The sequence below is a fragment of the Carcharhinus amblyrhynchos genome, chromosome 1 (assembly GCF_965287045.1).
Source record: "Carcharhinus amblyrhynchos chromosome 1, sCarAmb.v2.hapA, whole genome shotgun sequence".
In the NCBI taxonomy this organism is placed as follows: domain Eukaryota; kingdom Metazoa; phylum Chordata; class Chondrichthyes; order Carcharhiniformes; family Carcharhinidae; genus Carcharhinus; species Carcharhinus amblyrhynchos.
Window position 1 is genome coordinate 127,691,061 of NC_137324.1, and position 26,106 is coordinate 127,717,166.

Below are 26,106 nucleotides of genomic sequence, written 5' to 3' on the forward strand. Positions count from 1 at the left end.
GGAAAGGCAAATTGTGCGGAGGGTGTGGAGAGTCTGCAGAAGGATCTAGATAGGCTGGGCGAATGGGCCAGGAAATGGCAAATGGAATTTAATGTTGGCAAGTGTGAGGTGGTCCACTTTGGTAGGAAGAATGGTAGGAAGGACTATTACTTACGTGGCGAAAAACTGCAGCAGGCGACGGTGCAGAGGGACCTCGGGGTCCTTGTGCATGAGTCGCAAAAACCCAGCTTGCAGGTGCAGCAGGTGGTCAGGAAGGCAAATGGGATGCTGGCCTTCATAGCGAGGGGGATTGAATATAAAAGTAGGGAGGTCTTGCTGCAGCTGTATAGGGCATTGGTGAGGCCGCAGCTGGAGTACTGTGTGCAGTTTTGGGCGCCGCACCTGCGCAAGGATATTTTGGCCTTGGAGGGAGTGCAGAGGAGGTTTACTAGGCTGATACCGGAGTTGAGGGGATTGAGCTATGAGGAGAGGCTGAATAAACTAGGCTTGTACTCGTTAGAGTTTAGAAGAATGAGGGGAGATCTCATTGAGACGTATAAGATGATGAATGGGATGGATAGGATAGAGGTGGAGAGACTCTTCCCGCTCAAAAAAGACAGTAGGACTAGGGGGCACAGCCTCAAGATAAAGGGGAGGCGGTTTAGAACGGAGTTGAGGAGGAACTTCTTCACTCAAAGGGTGGTGAATCTCTGGAATTCTCTGCCCGTTGAAGTGGTGGAGGCTGCCTCGCTAAATATTTTTAAGAAGCGGGTTGATGGGTTCTTGATAAGAGAGGGGATTAAGGGTTATGGGGAGAGGGCGGGAAAGTGGAACTGAGCCACAACAGATCAGCCATGATCTTATTGAATGGCGGGGCAGGCTCGAAGGGCTAGATGGCCTACTCCTGCTCCTATTTCTTATGTTCTTATGTTCTTATGAACCATTTTTATGGTGCTCCCCAGTGCTTACAGCAGTTAAGTAATTGCCAGGCCGGCAAATCAGAGGAAACACGCCGCTGGAGTGCCATGAAACTCACGGGTACAAAAATTTTTCCAATGAGGCATAAGATTCGACCTGAAAACACGCTGGCGCTGTTGGCAGGAATCACTGGGTTTTTTGCACCTCAACTAACACTGCCATATTTTGGTAAGAATTCACCCATTAACTTGGTTTCTCTCCACAGATGTTGCCAGATCTGCTTAGTATTTACAGAATTTACTGTTTTTATTTCAGATTTCCAGCATCCACAGTATTTTGCTTTTGTGTTTGAGTTACTCCATCTATACCTCAACTCAAACAACTGTTATCTAATTTGATTTTGATGAATTCTGGTCTGCAGAAATTACCCACTTTGCTTTTGTAACAATGATGCTAGTCTCAAAGGTGATTCATTATCCATGAAACAGTTTAAGACAGGAGGATGTGAAAGATGCCATCGAAAAGCAAGTTTTTCTTTCTGAAATGGCTGTGTTTTTTTTAATATATTGGACCAGAGGCAGTAAATTAAGATCAAGTCAAAATGGTTTGACTTGATCTTAACTGCTGGATGTTGAGTGGGTATAAACATTTTAGATGTTGATTTTTCTCCTACCATTTGGGAGCCAGTGTTATCTGCATTTCATTGCTGTTGATTGACAGAGGTGAATTATACAAATTAGCTTTTAAATAGCTGTTATCTGATAGAATTTCACAACACCATGAATTAAACAAACATCATTATCTGTGCTTAGTAATTATTATTACAATAACAGAGATAAGGCTGAGATTTATTTTCAGTGTTCTTCCAGTTATAATATGTAAATTTTGACTTGGCCCCCAGGTACTGTGCTGTTATGAGTTTGAACTATGTAGAGTAGTGTTACTAACTTACTAAGAGCCACAATTCCAACCAACGTTATTATCCAGAGTTATGAATACCCCATCACGTTCGTTGGAGAATCTGTGCCTTTTACCCCCTGTATATCGAGCTCTTGAGTTTAGGGTTGGCAACCCTCATGGAATGGCTGGTAGACTACCAGATTCGCTATCAATCCCACGGCAGCTATTAAAAGCAATCCGCGAGATTTTATGGTAATTCTGCAATTTCATTGAGTAATTCATAGTTTCTGGCCACAGTCCATTCACAATGATCGCAGCAGCTGCACAGGTGCAATGTGACGACATAGAAAGTAATGGACTTAACTACACATGTGTATTGTGCTCACAAACATCATTGCAGCTGCTCCCCGCTTTTTTCCCCACTGTGCAGTCTGGTTGTTGATTTGACATTGAGACAGACCAAGAAAACTATGAAGGAACTAACAGGTAAAGGAGTGATTAAGCAAAGGGCAACTGTTTGAATTTTTGGCTGTTCCTGCCAATAAATTTCTTACCACCAGTGGCCAACCTAGAAAACTTTAGGTGCAGTTGAAAGGAAGTCCTGGGATTTGCAGTAAGAGAAAGTGCTGCTGCTTGCATGCTTGTTGGGCTGGAAAAATTGCGTTGATTAAAAAAGCTTAAACGGGTCACTTGTCTTATGACAATGAAATCCTGTAAATTCTTAAATGTTTTAACCTTGTCTTTTTCACTGATATCCTGGGCTTCCCATCATTGAGGGTGGGCGAATTTGTGAAGCCTCCTTTCCCGGTTAGGATCTTTCTTGTTGGAGATGGTTATTGCCTTATACTTGTGTGGCATGTATGTTACTTGCCACCTGTCAGCCCAAGCCTGGATATTGTCCAGGTGCTGCTGCATATAGGTACTGATTGCTTCAGCATCTGAGCAGTCATTAATGGTGCTGAACACTGCAATTTTCAGTAAACGTTACCACTTCTGAAGGAAGGCCATTGCTCAAGCAGCTGAAAACGTTTGGGCCAAGGACATGACCCAGAGGAACTCCTGTGGTGATTTCCTCAGACTGAAATGATAGCCTTCCTTGTGGCTTTGGAGAGGGCACAACTGTTGGACAGATTTTCATACCACTCACTGGATTTGGATGACTTTGGGAGGGCATTTCTGGTGATATTGCTCCAGTGCTTTGAGATGCCTGCTGTATGTTGTCCAAGTCTCCAAATGTATTGGCACATGGGGATCATTGCTGTCAAGTAAACCATGACCTTAATCTTATATTTGATATCATAGTCCTCAAATAGTCTTTACCTTGGTCAGCCAAAGGTAGATCTGGCACACCGTAGACATTGATTGGATTTTGAACAAATCTAGCAACCAAAAATTGGGCATCCATTTCGTCAACAACAGAATCAGATTCAACCACAAACTGTAACCTCATGACCCAACACATCCTCCTCTCTACCATTACCATCAAACCAGGAGATCAACTCTGGTTCAATGAAAAGTGCAGGGAGGCATGCCAGAAGCTGCACTAGACGTATCTAGAAAATTTGTATGAATCCAACCAAGGTCTATGACCCCTTCCATCACTTTGCTGATGAGTGACAGTATACTCTTGGGCAGTAATTGGCCAAGTTGGATTTGTTCCTGTTTCTGAGGATAGGTTGTGTCTTGGAAATTTTCCACATTAGCAGATAGATGCCAGTTTTGCAGCTGCGCTAGAACAACTTGGCCAGGGGCATGGCTAGTTCTGGAGAACAAGTTTTCGGTACTATGGCTTCAATGTTGTCAGGATCCATAGTCTTTGCAAGATCAATGGCCTTCAACTGTTTCTTGATATCATGTGGAGTGAATCAAATTGGCTGAAAATTGGCATCTGCAATATTGGGACCCCAGTAGAAGAATTGGCACTGAAGGGGGAAGGTAGCTGTAATTGCTTCAGCCTTGTCTTTTGCTCTGTTGTTTTGGGCTCCCCCCATCATTGAGGATGGGAATATTTTGTGGAGCCTCCTCCCCTGGTTAGTTGTTTAATTGTCTGCCAGCACTCATAGCTGGATGTGGCAGAATTACAAGGCTTCTGATTCACTGATTATGGCATTGCTTATCTATCACAAGTTGCATTTACTGTTTGGTTTGCAAGCAGTCTGTTTTTCGGCTACATCTAGTGCAGTTTCTGGCATGCTCCCCTGCACTTTTCATTGAACTAGTGTTGATCTCCTGGTTTGATGGTAATGGTAGAGAGGAGGATGTGTTGGGTCATGAGGTTACAGTTTGTGGTTGAATATGATTCTGTTGTTGACCCAAATGGTTGCCCGATTTTCGGTTGCTAGATTTGTTCAAAAGCTAATCAATGTCTCCAGTGTGCCAGATCTATCTTTGGCTGACTGAGGTAAAGACTATTTGGGGACCATGATATCAAACATAAGATTAAGTTCATGGTTTATTTGACAGCAGTGATCCCCATGTTCCAATACATTTGGAGACTTGGACAACATACAGCAGGCATCTCAAAGCACTGGAGCAATATCACCAGAAATGCCCTCCCAAAGTCATCCAAATCCAGTGAGTAGTATGAAAATCTATCCAACAGCTGTGCCCTCTCCAAAGCCACCCTGGCCCAGATTCAAGGCGCTAATCACTCAAAACCGGGCTGTGCTGAATGGCATATAGTTTGTATGCCTGATACATGCACTGTAATCAGAACTCAGTCATTGCTGCAGAGTCCCAGGAACAGGAGAGACATTCTTGGGATGTCCTTGAAGAGGTCAAGCATCCCTGCTGACTCATGGTAGTCCTTGGCTTGTGACTTGGAGAAGACTAATCAAGGATGGTTCCAAATACATTAAGAGACTTCATGGGAATATGCAGAGGTAACATTGAGGTGTCATAGGGAATACCCAAACCTCTAAGCAAACATCCTATCCTGCATGGGGCAGAGTCTGCAAATTGTGCATTGGAATTGCCAGCCTCTCAGAACTCATCAATCTGGAATGAAAGCAAATAATTCTTGATCCCAAGGGACGGCCTAGGAAGAAGATCGGGATCCTCTGGGTCTTGATCCAACCACCGATGGAAACAGTTTATCTATGCTATCCAGAACTTTAATGATTAGGAACATTTCTAACAAACATCCTTTGAACCTTCACTTCCCAAAAGTAAACAGCTCCAGCTTTTCCAATCTATCAATGTAACTGAAGTCTTTCATCCCTGGTATCATTCTTGTAAATCTATTTGGCACCCACTGTAAAGCTTTCACATTTATTCTAAAGTGTGATGTCTAGAACTGAACACTACTTCAGCTGTGTCAAACCAGTGTTTCATGAAGATTCATAATAACTTTCTTGCTTTTATATTTTTAACCCCTATTTATAAAGTCAAGAATCCCTTAGATGTTTTAAATCAATTCTGAAACTTCTCTTGACCTTCAACGATTTGAGCACATATACCTCAAGGTCTATTACCTGAATTTTCACAGCAATAGAGATAGTCCTCAGTGTAACTAAAGTGGTCGATTGTGGTAGTCCTGCCTCGTTCACAGAGATAGCTGCACATACCTTCTAACAGATCCAATTTTCATAACTGAGATAACTTTCTGGAGAATGTCCACAGCTGCTGATGTTCACTGGGGATGTAGGATATCCTTCTGGAGAGGCTGGCTACACTTTGAATAGGTCCAGAGATACCTCTGGGAGAGGTTAACAGTCCTTCGGTAGAGTTCAAGCACCATTTTGGAGAGGCCATGTGCTTTTTGGGATCAAAAGAGAAAATGGTGGAAAAATCTCAGCAGGTCTGTCAGCAACTGTATGGAGAGAAAAGAGCTGGCATTTTGAGTCCAGATGATTCTTTGTCAAAGCTAAAAGGCATAGAAAGTGGGAGATATTTATACTGCAGGATGAGGGAATAAAAATTTAGTCATTGCCACAAAAATAAGGGGAAAAACTGCTAATGGCAGTCCATAGACAGAATAAAAGGTGTGAATGGCCGAATGGCAGAGAAGCTGAAATCAGAGGTTAAGCTGTAACAGATGAAGGTGTTGAGGGGGGGTGTGGGGAGGACGGGTGGGTGTGAAATAAAATGGAGAAAAAGTGAAAGCAGAGGGGGAGAAAAAGGAAAAGGGGGATAAAATAGGGGGGAAGAAAATTAAAGAAAAGCAATAAAGAAGTAAAAGGTAGAAAACAGTTAAAAATTAAATTAAATTAAATCAAAGAGGTCAAGGTGGGGTAGAGCTAATTATCTGAAGTTGTTGAATTCGATGTTGAAGCTGGAAGGCTGCAATGAGCCTAGCCGGAAGATGACATGTTTTTTGCGATTGTTAAATGTAGACACAAATGTGCAGAAAAAGTGGATAAACTCTCTGGAACTGTCAACTAACTTGAAGGGAACTATCAAGTTTTCAAGGGAACTGTCAAGCTGTCAAGGGAAATTGCGCTGCAATTTAAAAAATATGCTTGCTATTTCACTGTCTGTTGATATAAGCCTTGTAGGCCACTATGATATGATTTGCGCTGCATGACTAATTTCACAACCTATAATTATCATAGTGGGGAGAAAAGGTGTGGTCCAGTACCGACCCTTTTGAACACCATTGTATACTTTTGTCCAGTCCAATAAACAGCCATTAATCACAATGTTCTGCTTCCTGTCAACTTTCTACCTAAGCTGCTATTTTTCCTTCTATTCTAGGGGCTTCAACTTTGCCGACAAGCCTATTATGTGTCCACTTTATCAAAATTGTTTTGTCAAATATGTGACATTGGATATCGCTGGTTGCCATCTTTTTCTGGCTACAAATGGGCTGAGCTCTCAGCTTGTTTTGTACATTTTTACATTGCAACCTTTTACTGCAATTTCCCAAATATTGGGAAAAGCATCTGGGTAGACACAAATGCTAGTTTTAACCTACATTACCGTACAATTTTATGTAACTATCTGCAATATAAATAGTGGCATTTCAGGCTTCCATACTGCACAGCCGCTTCCACTAGTGCTGCTGTATAAATATGTTGCTTGCTCTGAGCATAATATCATCATTTTTGAACAAAACCATGATAATGTTGCTTGAACTTGCATGTTACATTTTTAGGTGGTGAACTGAAATTTGCACCAGGTAAACAGATGGTGTCAAACAAGATAATTATGATTGAACACCAGTTAGTTCCTCGTGAAAACGATTACTCTGCCCGCTGAACTCAGTGACACAGAGTAAATTAATACCATCAGTTTCCCATTCATGATTTTTCTGGCTGCATGACATGTAGCAAAGGACAGAGCGCAACTGCCAACTATTAATTATCAAATACATTTCTGGCAATAAATAGCAGATTCTAAACATTAATAGTTGCCCATCTCTTGGTAATCACTTCCACTAAATTTCCTTTGGTCCATGAAAAGGCACTTTAATGCAAAGCAGTGAAAATCAAGGGTGCAAAATATCTTGCATGTTCAGGAAATCACATGAAAGTTGTGATGTTAGCTTTTCATTGGAATTAATTTAAATCATTGATGTGTCAACCTCTGGTCAAACCTTAGGACTCAAAAACAGGCTCAAATATGCTTTGACAATGCACCTAAGCATTGTATGATTTACTTGGATTAGATTATCTTGTTTGGTCTTGGCGCAAGAATACTTTTGTGAATACTTTAGCAATGGAAATGAATTTAAAGTAAATTGAATAGAACAGTAACATGCCTGTCACTACCCACATTCTCCCATAGGATGTTTCTGATCTCAGCCTTGTCATTTGGAAGTGTCAAATGGAGGCCAAGTCATTCTCCACAGCAGGATGAAACTGGTGGATTCAGGAAGGGTAGAAAATATTAAAGTAAGTTGCACTCCAAAGAAAATAAAAATGTGAGTCAAATGGTGGTTAAACTGATGATATTATTAAGACAGGACTCAGTCCCCAAATGTTGAACTTGTTAATAACATATGGAAAAAATCTCTTACAGATGTTGAGTAAGCACTTCAACATTAAAAGCACATCCTTACTATGCCACACCTCACTTTGGCCACAACCTTTATATCCCCACCCATGGAACAAAATTATATTATCAACCGAGAGCAATCATGTTTTGCATTATTAGAAATTGCTGCAGCAGACAATTTTATCCCTCCGTACATTAGATTCAAATTGGATCAGGGCAAGCTTGACTTGAATGTAATGCCCTTGGCTTTACATTCTCTTCCTTCTAGCACTATGGTGTACCTACACCAGATGGCCTGCAGTGGTTCAAGGGACTGGTTCACTATCATCTTCTCAAGTGCAATTAAGGATGGGTAACAAATGCCAGCCTTGCCAGTGAAGTCAACATCTCATGAAAGATTTTTAAAAGTATTCAAAGATGTATGTGTTTACTTCGGCTGGAATTCTCCAGCTGTTAACACCCCACCGCCGCTGCAAACGAGAATGAGAATTTGGTGCTCAGCCAAATCTTTGTTCACTGCAGTGGGACCAGAGAATCCTGCCGACATAAACTTCTGGAGAAGCCCGCCCTTTATTAAATAGCAATAGATACAATTAGCTTTGCTTTTCCCAAAGCTTGGGTATTATATTCTCATCAGCCGTTGGTAAGTCTACTGGGGATTGTGTTTCACAGCAAAGCCAGCTATGAGACTGTGAACTGGGTTTTAATTCATTTCCGTGTGGTATGATTCAACAATGAATTTGAAAGCACCAGCTGCAGCTTCAGGAAAAATGAGGGCCGTGATCACACATTTGTTCAGGTAAATGAATATGTAATAATTGCATGAAAGACTCCCTTCTCTGCTGATTGTAAGAGTTCTAAGCAAAATTGCTTTCAGCAGATTCAACTCAATTCTAGTGGGCATGGGCCCAAAGCACAAAATTAATGCTAATTACATTGGCAATTCCATTTAGAGGGGCCATCAAGTTGTAAGGGATGGAAAAGTAGCACATTAGCACAGTAGTGACTGCTCTTTCAATCCTCTTCACAGCACACTGTTGTAGCTGAGTAGAACTTGCTTTACTCTGTGGTTAGTCATGTTACAACTGACTTAGGAAATATGTTTATAGCACAAAATGTTTAAATGCCTGAGCAGCAGAATCCCCCATCTAAAAAAGCACAAAACTATACTAGAACAAGTTAAAATGGTTCTACATTAATGTTACCACAACAATGTCCTTTGAGTTAGTTTCTGATCTTCCAATTCACCTAATCATCTGACCCAATGTATATTTCAGTTGCTGACCAATATTGTTCTCCAATGACAAGTTCACAGCACTTTTACGTTCATCAGTGTAAACTGCTTATATTGACACCATTGTTGTTTTAATTTTATTGCCAACAATATTAACTTCACACGGTGGCAGGAAGAGGATTGAGGTGTCAATAAAAATTTTTAAAATGGTGGATTGGATTTTAATTCATTTTCATGGGGTGTGATTCAACAGTATACATGCACCCATTTCTGTTTTTTAACATCTGCGGGTTTTATGTGGCATGTGTGCCGTGCCCTTGAGAGGGTGAGACACTTCATTAACAGATTTAAATCAAATTCTCACAGTGTAATTGGTAGCCTGATTTAAATTTAACAGTTTAGAGCTTGGGAAAGCAGCAGTAAAAGGACTGCCAGATCAATATGATCAATCACAACATTCTCTGTGGGCAAGGAGGAACAGATGACCTTCACTGACCCCTAAAGGAAGTCTTCAACCTCCTCTTTGTCTTTTTCTTACTGCAGTAACCACAAGTTTTCCCTATCAAAACCCTAATCTCTTACTCTATCCCTCCCCATGATAATTTCTCTCCTACCCATCTACCCACGAGCTTTATCATTCCATGTTCCCAGGGTCTGTTCCCAGAGGTTGTGATCTCTCCTGCCTCTTGTCTTTCTGATGTGGAGATGCCGGCGTTGGACTGGGATAAACACAGTAAGAAGTCTCACAACACTAGGTTAAAGTCCAACAGGTGACCAAAAGAGGCCTGAAAGCTAGTGGCTTTTGCTACCAAATAAACCTGTTGGACTTTAACCTGGTGTTGTGAGACTTCTTATCTTGTCTTTCTGCCCAGCAGTGGCCGGCGTGTTGAATTGGCTGGCTGTCAGATGGGCAAATGGGAGAAAATAATTGCAAAAAAGTTCTGTCATTAACTGTGGTAGGACCTCCACATCCCTGGTTTTGCTAGGTTTTCCCAGCGCTATTGTGCTCTTCCACAAGTGACTGCTCTATACATGTATTAGTGGTTAGCACTGCTGCCTCGCAGCGCCAGGGACCAGGGTTTGATGCCCAACTTGGGTCACTTCTGTGCAGAGTCTGCATGTTCTCCCCATGTCTACTTGGGTTTCCTCCGTGTGCTCTGGTTTCCTCCCACAGTCCGAAAGACGTACTGGTTAGGTGAGTTGGCCATGCTAAATGGCGCATGGATGCTAATTAGCTAGAGACCACTACCAAGGTGGTAAATGACTTTTTCTATTTGTGGAGCTGGGAAGACCTGGAATATTCATCCTGCCAGCCAATGTTTTCTCACCCCTTTTGATACTTACCTGAGGGCCACTGCAATGGGGTGAGATACCTGTGGAGGTGAGATGTGTGTCAGTAGCTCACCCTGAATATCTAGATACATTTAGAGGCTCAAGGACCAATTTTCTGCCTCTACTTTTAGGAGCAGTGATTGTTTCCCTGTGTCTATTTGGTATACTACACATTGCTAAAGAAGTTTTGAGCATTTGTCTTCCAGTTATCTGTAGTTTCATGTAGTCCACCAATAATTGGCCAGATTCTCCAACTTCTCCCGTGGCTGGGATTCTCCCGTCCTACTGCTGTGAATGGAAATCTGGCTGAGCGTCAAACTCTCCGTTTGCAGTGGAGGTGGGCCCTGAACGGACAGAGAATTCCAGCCTATATCTCAGTGATGTGATAAAGTGGAACGTAACATGCTTATAAACAGTTAAATTTAAAAACAAAAACTGCTGAAAATATTCAGCAGGTCAGGTAGCATCTGTTAACAGAGTTAATGACTCAGATTGAGTGGACCTTTGATTCGTTCTAATTTTTTTTGTTTTTATTTCAGATTTCTACATTGGCAGTACTTTGTTTTTGTTAGAAATTATTACTTCATGCTTCAGGTTAGAGTGTAGTTTTCACTTTATGCATGACTTATTTCATAGAATCATAGGGCCTAATTTTAGCATTTGGATTCTAAGTGCTGAATCTGGGTGCAATTCAGATCTGATTTGGAAATCTGTTCTCTTTGCTGAGCAGGTCTGCTCCGTGCCGAATCTGGATGTGCGAACGCAATGGTGAAGGGGGGAGTGCTGGTAAAGTTGGGCGGGCAACTCATTAATTCAATTTAAATGCACTTAAATAGCCGTTGAGTTCCTTTTGGGCGCAAATCGGATTGTGGCCATTTTCAGGCCTTGGGAAAGTGGGCATCTGTGCAGATGCAGATCGTGTTAATGGCCTCATGCCTGACTTTACCACATTTTCATGCCCGTTTGTAAAATCAGGCCCATAGAGTCCAGAAAAGGCCCATTGAGGCTTCACTGATCTCCCACTTAATCCCATTTACCAGCACTAGGCCCACTGCCTCGAATGTTATGTCATGCCAAGTGCTCATCCAGGTACTTCTTAAAGGTTGTGAAGCAACTCACCTCTACTACCCTCTCAAGCAGCGCATTCTGGACTGTCATCACCCTCTGGGTAAAAATGTTTTCCCTGACATCCCCTCCTGCTGCCCTTCACCTTGAACTCATGTCCCCTCATGACTGACCCTTCAACTAAGGGGAACAGCTGCTCCCTATTCACTCTGACGATACCCCTCATAATCTTGTTTATTCGATCAGGTTGCCCCTAATTCTTCTCTGCTCCAACACAAACAACCAATGCCTATCCAACCTCTCCTCGTAACTTAAATGTTCCATCCCAGGCAGCTTCCTGGTGAATCTCCTCTGCGCCCTCTCCAGTGCAATCACATTATTTTAAGTTTTGAAAATTAATATCTTCTTTCAGAAACTTTGGCCAGGATTTTCCAGTCCACTCAAAGCAGAAATCATCACAAGCAGGATGGAAAAATTGATGGAACAGTCAAAGATCCACTGACATTGGGGAGGAATTGAAAACCCCAGCCTTAAAGCCAAACTAAACTTTAATAAACATAAAATTATATAAAATTGACAGGATTAAAGTAATTTGTTTTAAATTAGATATATTTGATGTTTTCTAATATCATTGAACAAATTCAATGTTTAATTCCTTGAATTGGATAATTTCGTGATTCAACGTCACAAGTAAACCACAAGAGCCGCACAAATGGTAGTAGTCTCCTATATTCTCATCCAAATCATTTATATTAATGACAAATAACAGTGCCCTGAGACACACTGCTGGTCACAGGCCTCCAGTTTGAAAAACAACCCTCTTCAACCACCCTCTGGCTTCTATCAAGAAACCAATTTTGTATTCATTTAGATACTTCACCCTGGATCCTGTGTTCTGATACTTTCTCCAAATCTAATAGTCTAATGCAGCCTTTCTGAGGCCAGGTGTCATAAACCAAAGACAGTAAGGTTCTGTGATTAGGTGCGTGGCAAGAAGGCCTGTTGACAGGTTTCCTACCCTGCCACCAATTGAGGGTCTTAAGTGCGCAATTAATATTCATGTGCTTTCATATTTTGATGATGGCCTCTTGTAAAGTAGCTTATCAAATGCATTCCAAAACATCAAAGTTTTACTACAAGAAATTGCTATTTTGTTTTGGAATTAATAAAATAAGTTACATTTGGAATATTTTCAGGCAAGTCCCAGGAACGAAAGAGTGGAAATTTTACCAATTAGGATTTTCCGACTTTGCTACACCTGGTGCAGATCACGCCAATCCCGGAAGTAGCATGTTGGCTTAAAAATTGGTTTCACACCTGGTGCCAAATGGTTTACGATCATCCCAGTCCCTTTCTAAAGGTGCAAACTGGATCCAGCCAACTAGCATATTTAAAATAGCATTTCAATATGCATAACCTGTTTGATGCCAGATTCTCGTGGAAGCTTCTGATCTTCGGGTGCAGTGCGAGACCAGCGAGAATCTCTGCTGCTCTCCACCAGCGGAGACAAGGCGCTACGGCCTTGGTTGGGGCCTCAGAGACTATTGAAGTCCCTGGAAGGTTGGAGACATTGCTGGGCAGTGCCCAACTGGGCACTGCCAGTGTGCCATGGGCAGTGCCAAGGGGGTTATAATTGGGGGGGGGGGGTGGGGGCTGTTCTGAGGGGGTGTGGCATGAAGGGGTGGTCCATTTGGAGGGCGCCAATCCTCTGATGCTGGTGATCCAAATCCAGGGGGTGGGCAAACATCTTGCTGATGAGAGGGAGTAGGTCCTGATGTCAGGGGGTGGGGTGGGGTGGGGTGGGGTGGGGGTGGGGGCGATGTTGTAGGAGGTCTCCCACTGCACTGTGAGGTCAACGTCCCGTTCCAAAATGGTGCATGGCATTCTGCAGCCGGGTTTTGTGCCTCATCTCTCCCAAGACAGGCTGGCATCTCACCACTCTCCCAAAATTGATTGAAAAAATGTTTGCAGTGTGGAGCGCGCCAGATGGACTGGTGCAGATGTCTCTGGTATTCTTGCTGTCATGTCACTTTGTTTTTTTTTGGTAAAACTCTACCTACTGTACACAGCCGTACCCCTAATTGGCACAGTGCTGCAAGAATAACTGTACAGAGCCCAAGAGCGGCTGAGAGTGCCACCTGCTGATAAAAATCTAGCAGTCAAGACTCCTCCATTATTAATACATGTTCTTAAAAATAACTACTTGTTAAATTGGGCTGACATAAGCATCGGAGGAAGGACACTATCTTTTGAAGTTGTATCTAACCCTTTAGGACTTGATCCCAATTATCATGAGCTGAGATCCAGCAATTGGTTTATACAGAGGAATGTAACTGGAGAAAGGTAGAAAAAGGTGATGGATGCCTCCAGGCAATCTCCCTGCCAGAGAGCTACAGCTCTACTGTGACCAATAATGCCTAAGAGTGGAGATGGTAATAGAAAATTAGGCTCAGTTAAATCCTGCATTAACCAAAGGGCTACTGCTGTCATTCTATAAATGAAGAATCAGAATCAGGTGACTAAAAAAGGAAATGTGCTTGTCTAAAGCTGTCTTTGCAGCTGAAATGATGGTTGTTCCAAAAAGGATGCATAAAAGGCAAATGAGCAGGGGACAGTGCAAAAATAAGCTACTGAGTGATATGCAGAGTCATGACTAAGTAATTGTGCTTTAAGAAGTTTTAGAGAGATGTGTAAGAACATTGTACAGGACCTGTCTCATTAGATATCCTTTATCTTAAGGTTTCATGCCATTTTAGCCAAAGTCCGATGATATCCTAGCTAGGAATATTTCTAAAGTTAATCACATCAAATCACTTGATCTGCACAAGGATGTTGCAGAGCTTTAAACAAAGTTTGATTGTTTTGCTATAACCTGAAATGCTAAGAAATAGTGAAATAGTGTGTGATATTACTAAAAAATACATGGGGCAATTTAGAAACATTGCCCAGAATTTTGTGACCCTACCCAAGAAGTAGGCTTGGATATGGTCATGGGAGTGTTAAAATTGGTGAGATGGTGCCTGTTAAATTCACACCTCCTCTGCTTTTTTACCAGCAGCAGTGTCGTTGGTGGACTGCCTGATAGCCATTAGGTCTTTAAGTAGCCAATTAATGGTTATTTAAGTGCCACTTCTCCACTCATCTTTACTCTGGGCTTCCTCAAATGATTGTTGATACAGAGCCTGATGCAGGTGCAGCAGTGTCTACTGTTCCCAGTGGCTCTGCTGGGCCTGAATGTTGCCAGCTCCCTTGGATTGCTACCTCAGAGGAGCGGAATCCATTACTGTAGGCAATTAATTGCCTGAACAGTGCAAGGCTGGAGTCATGGCTTCCATCACCATCAGCAGAATATTCAGGGGACAGTTATAAGACAGAACTTGTGTGGTCCAGATGCCTTTTCTAACATACAATGACCATTTAAAAAGCAGCAGTTTCCCAGATCTGTTACTTTCAATTTTCCTTTTCTCCAAAACAACATTCGTGAGCTGAAAAAAATAAATTCTAATTTATAGCCAATGAGGAAAATGGAAATGCCACCCTATGGAAAGGGGAGTGACATACATTATCAGCGTATTTCTTTTTGATGCCAACCAAATAAATCAAATTAAACAAACTCAGGAGCAAAGCAAAAGAGACAGCCCCCAAAAAGAAGGGAGCTGCCTAAACCAAAAAGCAAAGGAGAAAGGAAACTTTAAATGAAGATGTGATTGAAGGGGTTGATAATACACCCCAGACCCTGTGGTGCCCAACGAGCATGGAAGGCCTCAATGGTGCCCTTAGATACAGCATGGTCCCTCCCCAGGGACACATGGCTGTGAATACAGCCACTGTAGAGGAGCAGCCAGTCAGGTCAGACATTATCAAGGCAGAGTGCAGAGAATTGTACTCTGCACCTAACTGTGGCTATCCTTAAATTGGGAATGTTTCACAGTGACTCTATCATCCTTCACTATGATGCTCAAAAATCCTAACAAAAATTAAATTGTAAAACAATATAATTGTAAATTGGTGCAGAGAGGCCATTAAAGAGAATAAAGCAATTGTAATGCATTGAAAATGCTGAATTTTAGGGGGAGAGTTTAAGCCTTTCAGGAGGAGAAAAAAAAAATCAGTTACTATTCTCTCTCCACAGATGCTGCCAGGCCTGCTCCAATTTCCAGCATTTTCAGTTTTTGTTTTCATGTTGTGGGTATCGTGTCGATGGGGTGGGGGGGGGGCTGCAAAATGGTTCTGTCAGTTGTTCCTGTTTTTGTATATTTCTAAAAAGGGGTGCCCTTTAAAAACGGCACTCTGATCTTTTAAAAACTCAAATTCTCAATCAGAGTCCACCCCACCAGCATGACATTGTGGAACCTGCTCCTTCCATTTAAAAAAATACATTCGGAAAAGCCGGCAATGCAACCAGCAGGCTACCCTCTGCTTTTCCTACCTGAGACAACACTGAAAAAAAATCAGAAAATTATGTCCAATATGTTAATCACAGAATTGTTACAGCACAGAAGATGGCCACAAGCCTCAGATTTTAGCAGTCATTTGGATTTAACACCTCTGGACTGAGTTTTCCAGGGCTTGGGAGATGCAAATAAGCAAAGCAACAGTTAAATGTTACTTCCCCTTCCCAAAACTAACCAACCACATCTGCATCTCTTCCTGTAAATGCTGACATTCTCTGAGCTTCATTTTCTCCCTACTGCAATATGTTCCAAGGCAGAAGACACTGTGCTGAGCTTGACTTGTGAGTTCACATTCCCAACAACTACATATGACAGAGGCATTACTTATCCCAATACAAATCTATTTACCCAGGAAAATACTCAATTCCAAACTTCAATGCATCAGAAGATACAGTTACAATGTCAATCCCCCTGACACTAAGGGGCAATTTAGCATGCCCAGTCAACCTAACCCACACATCATTCAGACTGTAGGAGGAAACTGGAGCACCTGGAGAAAACCCACACAGACACGAGGAGAATGTACAAACTCCAAACTCCACACAGACAGCGACCCAAGCCGGGAATCGAACACAGGTCTCTGGTGCTATGAGGCAACAGTGTTAATCACTCAGCCACTGTAGCTGGTAGCTGTCTTAAATCTGATGAAACCGTTTACTCTATTAAAGAAACAAAAGCTGTTGCAAGGATGGAGGGTACTGCAGGCTCTCTGTCCCAGTGGCCGGTTAATCTCTCAAACCAGCTGGTTACGGAATTGTGTACATAAATTCCATGAGATCCTCCCATCAAATTTATCTGCACCTCTGCCTTTCCTGTGAATGCACCTTTCCTGTTTATTGACTGTTAATATTTCCCCCTCCCTCCTTGTAATTACTAAGACATTAGTGTTTTATTAGAGTTTAGTTTTCCATTCAAAATCCCCAATGAGATGCCAAAATGTTGAGGAAAAAGATGCTTGAGGAGAATTAGTCAGAAGGGGGCACTAGTGAGATGCAGTGCAGGGAAGGAACACAAATCCTCAGAAGCCAAGAAAACTTGATGGGAAATCAGGAACAAACAGACTTCTCCAGCCTTAGATTTTACTTTCAAATGTGATGCACATCACTGTTAAAAGTAATGTACAGTTCTGACACATGAATAAATTGTCATCTATGCCACTCCTTATAGTGTTCTAATGTTGACAGATCTGAAACATGCTCCTTGCATCTGCTAAGCAGAAACAAATGAGAGAGATTTGACGAACTTTACATGCTGAAAAGATTACAAGACTCACATAGGCAGCTCCCAGGGAGACTGAATGAATGCAGGGCTACAATTGGAGGGGTTTGACAAGTTTCTATTCTTGTGGCCGAAAATAAATCATTGTTTGCCGATAACAAAGAAAGTTATAGAGCCCTGAATTTAGCACGGAGTGGATTTGGGGCAGGTGAGAGGCCGGATAGATGGGATGTAGGCCAGATGGGAGTAGCCCTTTGAGCATGTAACGGGCCACTTCACCACCTGGAGTTAATTTGACCTGTCTGCCTGCACTGTCTTCCATCAGAAGCTGGCACAAATGATTTGATTTGACTTATTATTGTCACATGTATTAGGATACAGTGAAAAGTATTGTTTCCTGCGCACTACACAGTCAAAGCATACTGTTCATAGAGAAGGAAAGGAGAGAACGCTGAATGTTACAGTCATAGCCAGGGTGGAGAGAAAGATCAACTAAGTGTGAGATAGGTCCATTCAAAAGTCTGATGGCAGTGGGGAAGAAGCTGCTTTTGAGTTGGTTGGTCTGTGACCTCAGGGTTTTGTATCTGTTTCTCGATGGAAGAAGGCGACACAGTCAGTAGGCAGCATGAAGAAGGCTTCTACTACTGGAGACCCAGCATGTCTAGTATATGGGGGCTGGTGTGCGGAGGTGGGGAGAGGTCTCCAAAGAGCTACTGAAAGAGAGAATCCTAGGGAAGACCAGGAATGCCTGATGGAATTTGGAATTTACTCCAGGTTCTTCTAGACCACAAGGAATAAGAGAAAAATATGGCTATTTTGGCTTCTTCTGGCAACTTAGTTGCCTCCTGTCATGTTCCACTGGCAGATTTGCTGCATCAGGTCACACATTTAACATTTTAATTTAGCTCCACCACCCTCACGTGGCAAAAGGTTTTCATGTTGCTGGAATCCCGGCAATTAAATGGTGGAAGGGGGCACTGAAGGAACATAGTGATACAGGCTGGTCACTATTTTAACCTCTCACGTGCCCCATAGATACTGAGTGGGCTGGCAAAAATTGGACTTTCAGTCATTTCCAGTCTTGGAAAGCATTTGCTGAGCTGCATTTCCTGCTTCTTATAATGGGCAGAGTGATGGCTTAATTCTGGACATTTGGTGAGCGACCGAATTTGGCACCGGGAGGGAAGAGGTGCTGCTGTCTTTTACAAGAGAGGGAGTGAGAGATATCAAAATCTGAGAGTTGAAGTTCACAGGCATTACTTAGGTAAGCAGATGGGTGATTGGTTGCTGAGTTTTAAGTATCCTTTTCTTTAAACCAGGACAGTAGTTTAAACTAGGACAGGGCAGATTATAAGTAGTAAGTACATTAAATTTATAGCTCAACTGGTTAAACTACTGGATATAACTACAAATAATCATAAAGTAAAGACTTTAATTAATTAAATAAATCAATAAAGCTTGAGTAAGAATGGCAGAGCACGTTGTTTGTCTGGACTGGAGTCTGTGGGATGGCGAGACTATCCCCAGCAAATATATCTGCAAATGTCTCTCATCTCAAATGTGATATCATTCACAGTTATACAGATGACCTCTCATGAAATTCCCCTTGTTAGAGAGTACATTTTGAATACCCTAAGACAGTTCTAGACATAAGTAGTATAATACAGATTATTAAATAATTTTCTCTTAAGTTAAATTTTCTTCTGTTCATTTAAAACACCTATTTACATTTTTCCTTGGGGCAAAAAAACTGAAAGCATAACAATTTGCTTCATGAGCTTGTCGTAATGCAATGCAAATTTCTGGCCTGAATCCCTGATGATCTCTATTATCAGCAACATCTGTCTGGATTTGGCTAGACAATTTCTAATAAAGTTTCTAATCATAATCTACCTGCTAATGTGCACCCTGTTATGCATGACATCAACGTTAATTAGGTAGAAACATTATTATGGGTCCTGCTTCTGTTGACTGCTGTAATTATTACAATTTGTGATTATCAAACAGAATATTATTAAAGGATGCACAAATACGATGATACAAGATCAAATGCTAATCCTTACGGTTGAAACACACAATATTCAGCATTTAAACATACATTTAAACTGAGAAAATTAAGGGAACTGCGAATCCTGGACATCTCAAATAAAAATTGTAGAAATACACAGAAGGTTAGTGAAACCTAAGGACAGGCTAATAACTTCTCAGAATATATTTAATAAAGGGTCTCACCCAAAATGATAACGTCTGTTTTAGATACTGACACTCTCGTTTTTAACTTCAACATTCTTTTATCTTTTACATCTCAAGCATTGGGGCACAAGATCAAGCATTAGAGAAAGATATTTACATGATAAACATCATAATTATAAGAGGAGTGCCACGAAATGTTTCCATTCAGCACAAGCATTCTTACCTCCAGTCTGGTCCTGTCCACATCCTTTGGTAACTTGACACGAGCTTTCATTGTAACAGCTAACATTTCGTAAGGATAAACCTGCAACAAGCAAAGGTAACTCAGTAGTACTTCACTTGATTTTCCATTTCTGGTGCCAAGTTAGTATCATGGAAAACTGTAAGCCAGGAAAGGATCATAGATTCATCTAGTCCAACTTTGTCTGTTCAGTTAACCTAATATCCCAATTTATTTCTTAACAAAATATAGACAATGACTTGATAGTCTGCGAGATTTATCTAGGGTTTGTTTCTGATTTGTCAATATTTTGTCAATAATCCTATAATTTTTCTGTTTAATTTGTAACCAAGCTGCATGATTTTATACTTACCTACAGTAAATTATTGTTTCATCTTGCACTATACTCTAAGCCCGATGTGTGCGCTTGGAAAAGTCTATAGGCGCGATCTTATTGGCATGCCATGCTGATAGGATGAAAGGCAAAAAATTGGGTTCAGGCCCAGTTTCTCGCCTCTCCTGATCTTACTGGCACTATTGTGCCAGCAAAAGCAGCTTTGCACCCAGAAAGGGGGTGTGAGGCTGATTTTAATATTAATGATATCCTTTAAGTGCCATTAATGAGCTCTGGACACTATTGTGAGTCCCTGGCAGTGGCAGGGGCAGTGCCAAGGGAGAGGGGCACCATGACAGGGAGAGGAGCTCTGCAGGGGGAGAGGGAATGGGGAATTCTGCAGGGCAATTGGGAGAACTCTGCAGGGGCGGCAATCACAGGATGGGGAAACTTTGCAGGGGCGGCAATTGGCCAGGTGTGGGGCTGGGAGACCAGCACAGGGAGTGATCAGCAGTGGGCCCTGAGCTCAGCAGCTAGCTCCCCCCCAACCTCCTTCCCCACCTCCCACTGGGAAGAACTGCATCACAAACCCTGCTTTGCATAGAGTGCCAAAAGTTCACGTTCCTTACCTCGCTTAAAAAAAGTAGGTGAGAAAACCCACTGTTTTCTTGCCCGTTCGACATTTTGAATTTTTTGGACCAATATTTTTTGGGCGGCATGGTAGCACAGTGGTTAGCATTGCTGCTTCATAGCTCCAGGGACCTGGGTTCGATTCCCGGCTCGGGTCACTGTCTGTGTGGAGTTTGCACATTCTGCTCGTGTCTGCGTGGGTTTCCTCCGGGTGCTCCAGTTTTCTCCCACAGTCCAAAGATGTGTGAGTTAGGTTGATTGGCCACGCTAAAATTGCCCCTTAGTGTCCTGAGATGCATAGGTTGGAGGGATTAGCGGGTAAAATATGTAGGGATATGGGAGTAGGGCCTGGGTGGGATTGTGGTTGTGTAGACTCGATGGTCCTAATGGCCTCTTTCTGCACTGTAGGGTTTCTATGATTTCAATGATATGTAACATGAAGTCAGGTGACAACAATGGACTGGAGATGTCCAAGAAGGTTAAGGAGAATTTAGCTGGAGATTGAAATCATGGTACAAAAGGAAGCAGTTAGTGCAGAAGCTGAGCAATGAGAGTGGAGAAGATTTCATTGAGGAAGCAGCTTTGAGTAGCAACAGGGAAATCTTTGAAAATGAGTGGTAGATAATGAGAAATGTAAATTAGTAAGTGCCAGAGAATTAAGGGGGCAGAGCAAAGTGGGAGTTGTAGATGAGCGCTCTGATGCTGGCACAGCATTTTGTGCATGGGGAAATGTAATGGGATGTATAACCAGGTGAGGTGGCTCAGGTGGTTGGAGGGTGGAGGAATGGGATAAAAATTGTCAGTGATCCTGGTTTCAATCATGCCCAAAGTATCAATGGCATGTCCCCGAAATGAGGTTACAAATGGGTCTTGTTTGCACGGAAATGAAAGATTTGCAGACAAATAATACAGTGAGGAAAAGTAGAAGCCCAGTTAAGTGTTCAAAGGGTTAGGGAATGGAAAGCTGGTAGCAGGAAGATGGAGAGTTTATCTTCTGAAGAGTGAGATCAGCCAATTATGCATTGGGAAAAAGAATCTTTTCACATTGCCAAATAGTTTCTGCTAAAAGGCAAGTAATCGTGTATTTTCTCTCCCTTTAGCATTGTGATCAATGACATTTATTCATTAGAAACTACAGGATGGCATCTTAAAAATAACTCTCACTTTGATGTTCTTTCTGTCTATACGGGAAGACATCACTTGTCCTTTATATCTGTCTGATGGAATTGCTGAAATCAAGAGTTCATTGTGTGGGGAAGATGAAATGCTGACACAGATGATTTGACTCGTTGCATCATTCCATAGCCCACTTTAAATGCTTTTACTATTCACTATAAAAATGAATAAAACACAACGGAAAAAAGACTGAGACCTTAACTTGGTCAGATCCGGTTGGTGGACAGAAACCAGGGAATTAAGACGAGAAGTCAACTTCTTACCTTGTATTCTGTAAAAACAAGAGTTCATTTCAGTGAGATGTGAGCAACAACCTTAAAGAGTTAGAACAGGTGACTGCAAATAAAAGTAGCTCTACTTGTAGATTTTTGATATTAATTCTGTATTTGAAATGATTCCTCACCTCGCATTCCCCAGCTGGTATCATGATTTGATTCAAACTCTGAAGTCTAAAGAGAGGAAATATCAAGTAAATATATCAGAAGCTTTTATGAATATCAAAAGGTTGACAATTGCTTCTAACTCTTGCTGAATTATAAACTTTTTCACTCAGTTTTAAAACAAAGATTTTTCCTTAATTATCACTTTGTGTGAGTATATTGTGTATTAAGGTTAAGAATGTCAGTTGCCAGAAATTGATCATTTTTAAAAGCACCAAATATTACATGAAGAATAATACTCTCTTTTGCATGGTTCACAATCTACAATCTTTGTTAACATTCCACTGTCAGCTGGGATGTATAAATTTAGATAGTTTTAGATCTGCAATCTATGGGCTGGCGCAAAGGCTGAATATGTAAATATGAGCAGGCAGGTGGAGCAGGAAAGGCCAATTATCAAGCCACCAAATGCTTGCAGCTTTTGTAGCCAATTGTTAGGCTTTCAATGTTTCTGTATGAAAGAAAACATCTGGCAAGATTATTTGTAGCGAGGGAAACAAAATTAATGTTGCAGGTTGATACTGAAGGTCTTGAAGTGTTAACTCTTTTTCTCTCTTCACAAGTGCTGCCAAGACACACTGTGCATTTCCAGCATTTTCTACTTTTATTTCACATTTCTAGCATCCGCAGTATTTCGCATCTGTAGCAGAATAATTTATCTAGCTACACCGAACAAGGTGTCACCTACTGTGTTTCCCATTGTCCAGTAATAACAATGGGAGTGTATTTTCACCAGCTTCACTCCGGAGAAAGAGAGAGCTGACTGCTGCAAGAATAGCTGCAGTTAACATATAGCACTGGGCTGACATCAACATTCCAACATCTCCAAAATTGTGGAATTTTGTGGCTTAATTGTCCTCATGGATAACTGGGATTTCAAACTTCAGGTGGAATTTTCTGTTACTGCGTCTCAATATAATGCATTGTATGGGCCATTTCTTAGAGGTATGGTAAGATGCTAAATAAATGCAAGTCTTGCTTTCATCTTATATTGATTGAATTGGTCTTGTGGATGAATGGACTACCAATGAAGTGCGTGAGCACTGATAGGGGCCCTGAATTTTCTCAGAGCTGTTCCCAATCCACAACCAAATACACATGTAAATAGGACGTCCATTGTATTAATGGTGAAGTTGCGGTGATGGAAATAAGAACAGCTCAGAGGAAAGTTTGGGCCAGGGGTTTTTCTCCAAGAGCTTGGAATATGAAACACTAGCCAATTCATACCAGCTCTCTACAGATCTAAGAGTAGGACCAAACTCATCCATTCCAAAGAAAAATGGGATGGGAGAGCTAGCAGCGAATGATGCTTGGAAAATTCAGGCGAAAGGTAAATCGGAATGATTGAGTCAATATATCTAAAGCATTATAATTACCTGACTGCATTAAATTTATATAAAAATCTTTGGATGCTGGAATCAGATCTGTGACACTGACCACATTGGCGTTTGTGGGGTTGTTGGCGGGGGAGGGGGCACTAAATTTACATATGACGAGCAGATACAACTGCAATATAGATTCATCTCTGGTGAAAACATGAACCACTGACTGGGAGATTCAGTAGCTAGCCATTTTTGTGGGTAGGTTGCCCATGAACCACACAGAAAAAATGCAGTCTTCCCTTAGCACCTTACTCCACATACTGATCTTGAATGTAAAAATAAATTGGCCAGTCTATGGTGATTTCCCAAGGCTATGCTTCCCCTCCTAATTGCACCTTTCCCTCACGCAGTCCACCACCAAAAAAGAGTATATTCTCAGAAAAGTCTCTCTTATATATGGATCCAAATTGGATTTAGCTCTTATTTAGGCATTTCAGTGCTGGTTAAAATGTATGTGTATTATTCCAGATAAACTGTCATTTAACAACAAAAATCTTATACATAAAATTTGTTTACCTTGTGCGATCTATTTTTTCCATAGCCTGGAAGAGAAGCCGATTTGGAGTGAGGAATTCCTGTAACAAATTGCAATTTAGTCAATTAGGACCTATTTAGATGGTTTGATCTACTGAACAAGGGATTAAAGAGTATCAACTTACAGACATAACATTCAATGCTTTCCAATTTAATGAAAAAGATGATCAGTTTGTTAAACAACAGAGTGGGAATTAAATTGCCAATGTGCAGAATGCACTTACTTGTTTGAAAGTGCGATTCACTGCTTGATCTTTGCAGCAGTTCTCTATCAGCAGCAGGGCTTCGAGATGATGATTTTGGGTCCAGATCAAGGGAGCCAGCCGAGGCATCCATCTCCCCTTTCAATATCAGCCAACTTGTCTTCAACTGGAAATGATTTCAACAGTCATTCACTCGTGACATGAACAATGAAATCAAAATACAGATACTAACTGATGCAATTTTTCTTTTTTTAGAACAATTGCTGAACAATGCCTGAAGAAAATACCAACCTGAGGTTTTAAGTAATAGTTGTATGACTTCAGTCTAACTTGCACATATCTTCACATAATAGTTTCAGGAGGGAAGCCATTAGGCTCCTTGTAATTCATCCGTTCAGAGGGATCCTAAAGTCTTGCAATTCTAATATCCAATGGCTTGCCAAAAGAATGCCAGGGTTTTTAACTTTTATACCTTACCCAGTAGTCTACCCCAAATTCTGATCATTCTTTTTGGGAGAACTATCTGACATTAGCCCCAAGTTCACCTTTCACTAGTTCAGATCTTGTCCTCTACCTCTACTCTTCACTGTTAATTTAAAGTAATAACCTGGACTTGCCTTTCCTTTCCTGTTGACTTTAACATTAGGAGCAGCCTTCTGTCTCATAAGATGAAGGTTTGCACAGTAATGGTCAAGACTGTGTGAAGCAGGGCTCAGGGGTCCCACTTTGGCATAGCAGTCTCTGACATGTTTGCTGCCGAGAAAGAGAGTGGGACAAGAAAGTGCATGATTTGCTGGTCTCTGTTTTCCCTGGGCTGCCTTCTCAGCCAGCTGAGCTTTCAATCTGAGCTGAGAAGTTCAAGCAGTCTCTCTCTAGTTCCCTTTATCTTTCCCAGGCCACGATGTTCAAAGGCATGCCTCAAGGTCTGCACCCATTTTTGCATTGCAACACACCAGCACCTCGCCCCCACCAAAAAAAAGATAAAGATGCTCTGACGCAGAGATTTTGCTGACAGCGGTGTCAAGTTCCTCATAGAACTGGTCTTCTGCCTTTGTGGAGGCCCACAATGTTGGGTACTCAAGAGGTTAACTGGTCCTGTTTGAGTTGAAAGGTAGATGGAGAGAACACATTCTGAACCATTTGTGGAGGGGACTGAGACCACCAGCAGTGGTTACTGATCCCCCGGTCGCTGCTAGCACTAAAGAGCTGCCAGCTGGTTTGAATGGGCGGCAGCTCTCCAAGGTAGCATTACCTCCAGCAAAACAGCCAGAATTCTCACCTTAAAGCAATTCATTTTGCTTCAAGCACTGAATTGCTTTGGCATAGCTGTTGGGATCAATCACGGCTCCTCCCTGACATAGCTAGGGTCAGTGGGGTGGGGTGAGGAACCAAGGTTGCTCCATATAATTTAGCCCAATATGTCAAATGTCAAACATATTAAGACTTTTCAGTCTCAACAGCTGTGACCTTGAATATTCAATGCCATTATTCACGAATCCGTATTGCTTACTTTCTCTTGGTATGTGCAGTACTTCACACTTATCCACAGCAAAAGATGCCACTAACTTAAATTTAACTTTTCAGAAATTTATGAGCCTTCTATTGTAGTTTGATATCATTTGAAAATCTGTCTATTTTGCATTGACTTTCTGAATTCCATGTTTTACATAAATTAGAAACAGTAATTATCCCATTACCGAGACTTAAGACATCCCATTTCCCCACTTTGCGTAACTCCTTCAAAGAGTATGTCTTCTAATCAATTTCTTATCCATTCCTGGGGTTCACACCGAACTCCTGCAGTTTTGAGTTTAACCAATAGCATTTCATGTGAAACTTGGTCAAATGTCTTTTCCTATTCTTTGCTCACCATGTCACAGCCTAATTGGGTTGTTAGTTTCTCACTGAAATGAAGAATGATGATTTAGCAAGGTCATCCACATTTGAATGCAAATTG

General features: G+C 41.6%; 1 protein-coding gene across 1 annotated transcript in view; it reads right to left on the reverse strand.

Annotated features, from left to right (window-relative positions):
• The window catches only part of ablim2 (actin binding LIM protein family, member 2), a 270,666-nt gene that overhangs the window by 49,344 nt on the left and 195,216 nt on the right, over positions 1-26,106 (reverse strand). The window contains exons 18-22 of the mRNA XM_080192307.1: positions 24,171-24,315; positions 23,929-23,987; positions 21,994-22,039; positions 21,854-21,861; positions 19,454-19,534 (exon numbers count right to left, since the gene is read on the reverse strand). Coding sequence (XP_080048433.1) covers positions 19,454-19,534; positions 21,854-21,861; positions 21,994-22,039; positions 23,929-23,987; positions 24,171-24,315 — 339 coding nt within the window. The remainder of the gene's footprint in view (positions 1-19,453; positions 19,535-21,853; positions 21,862-21,993; positions 22,040-23,928; positions 23,988-24,170; positions 24,316-26,106) is intronic.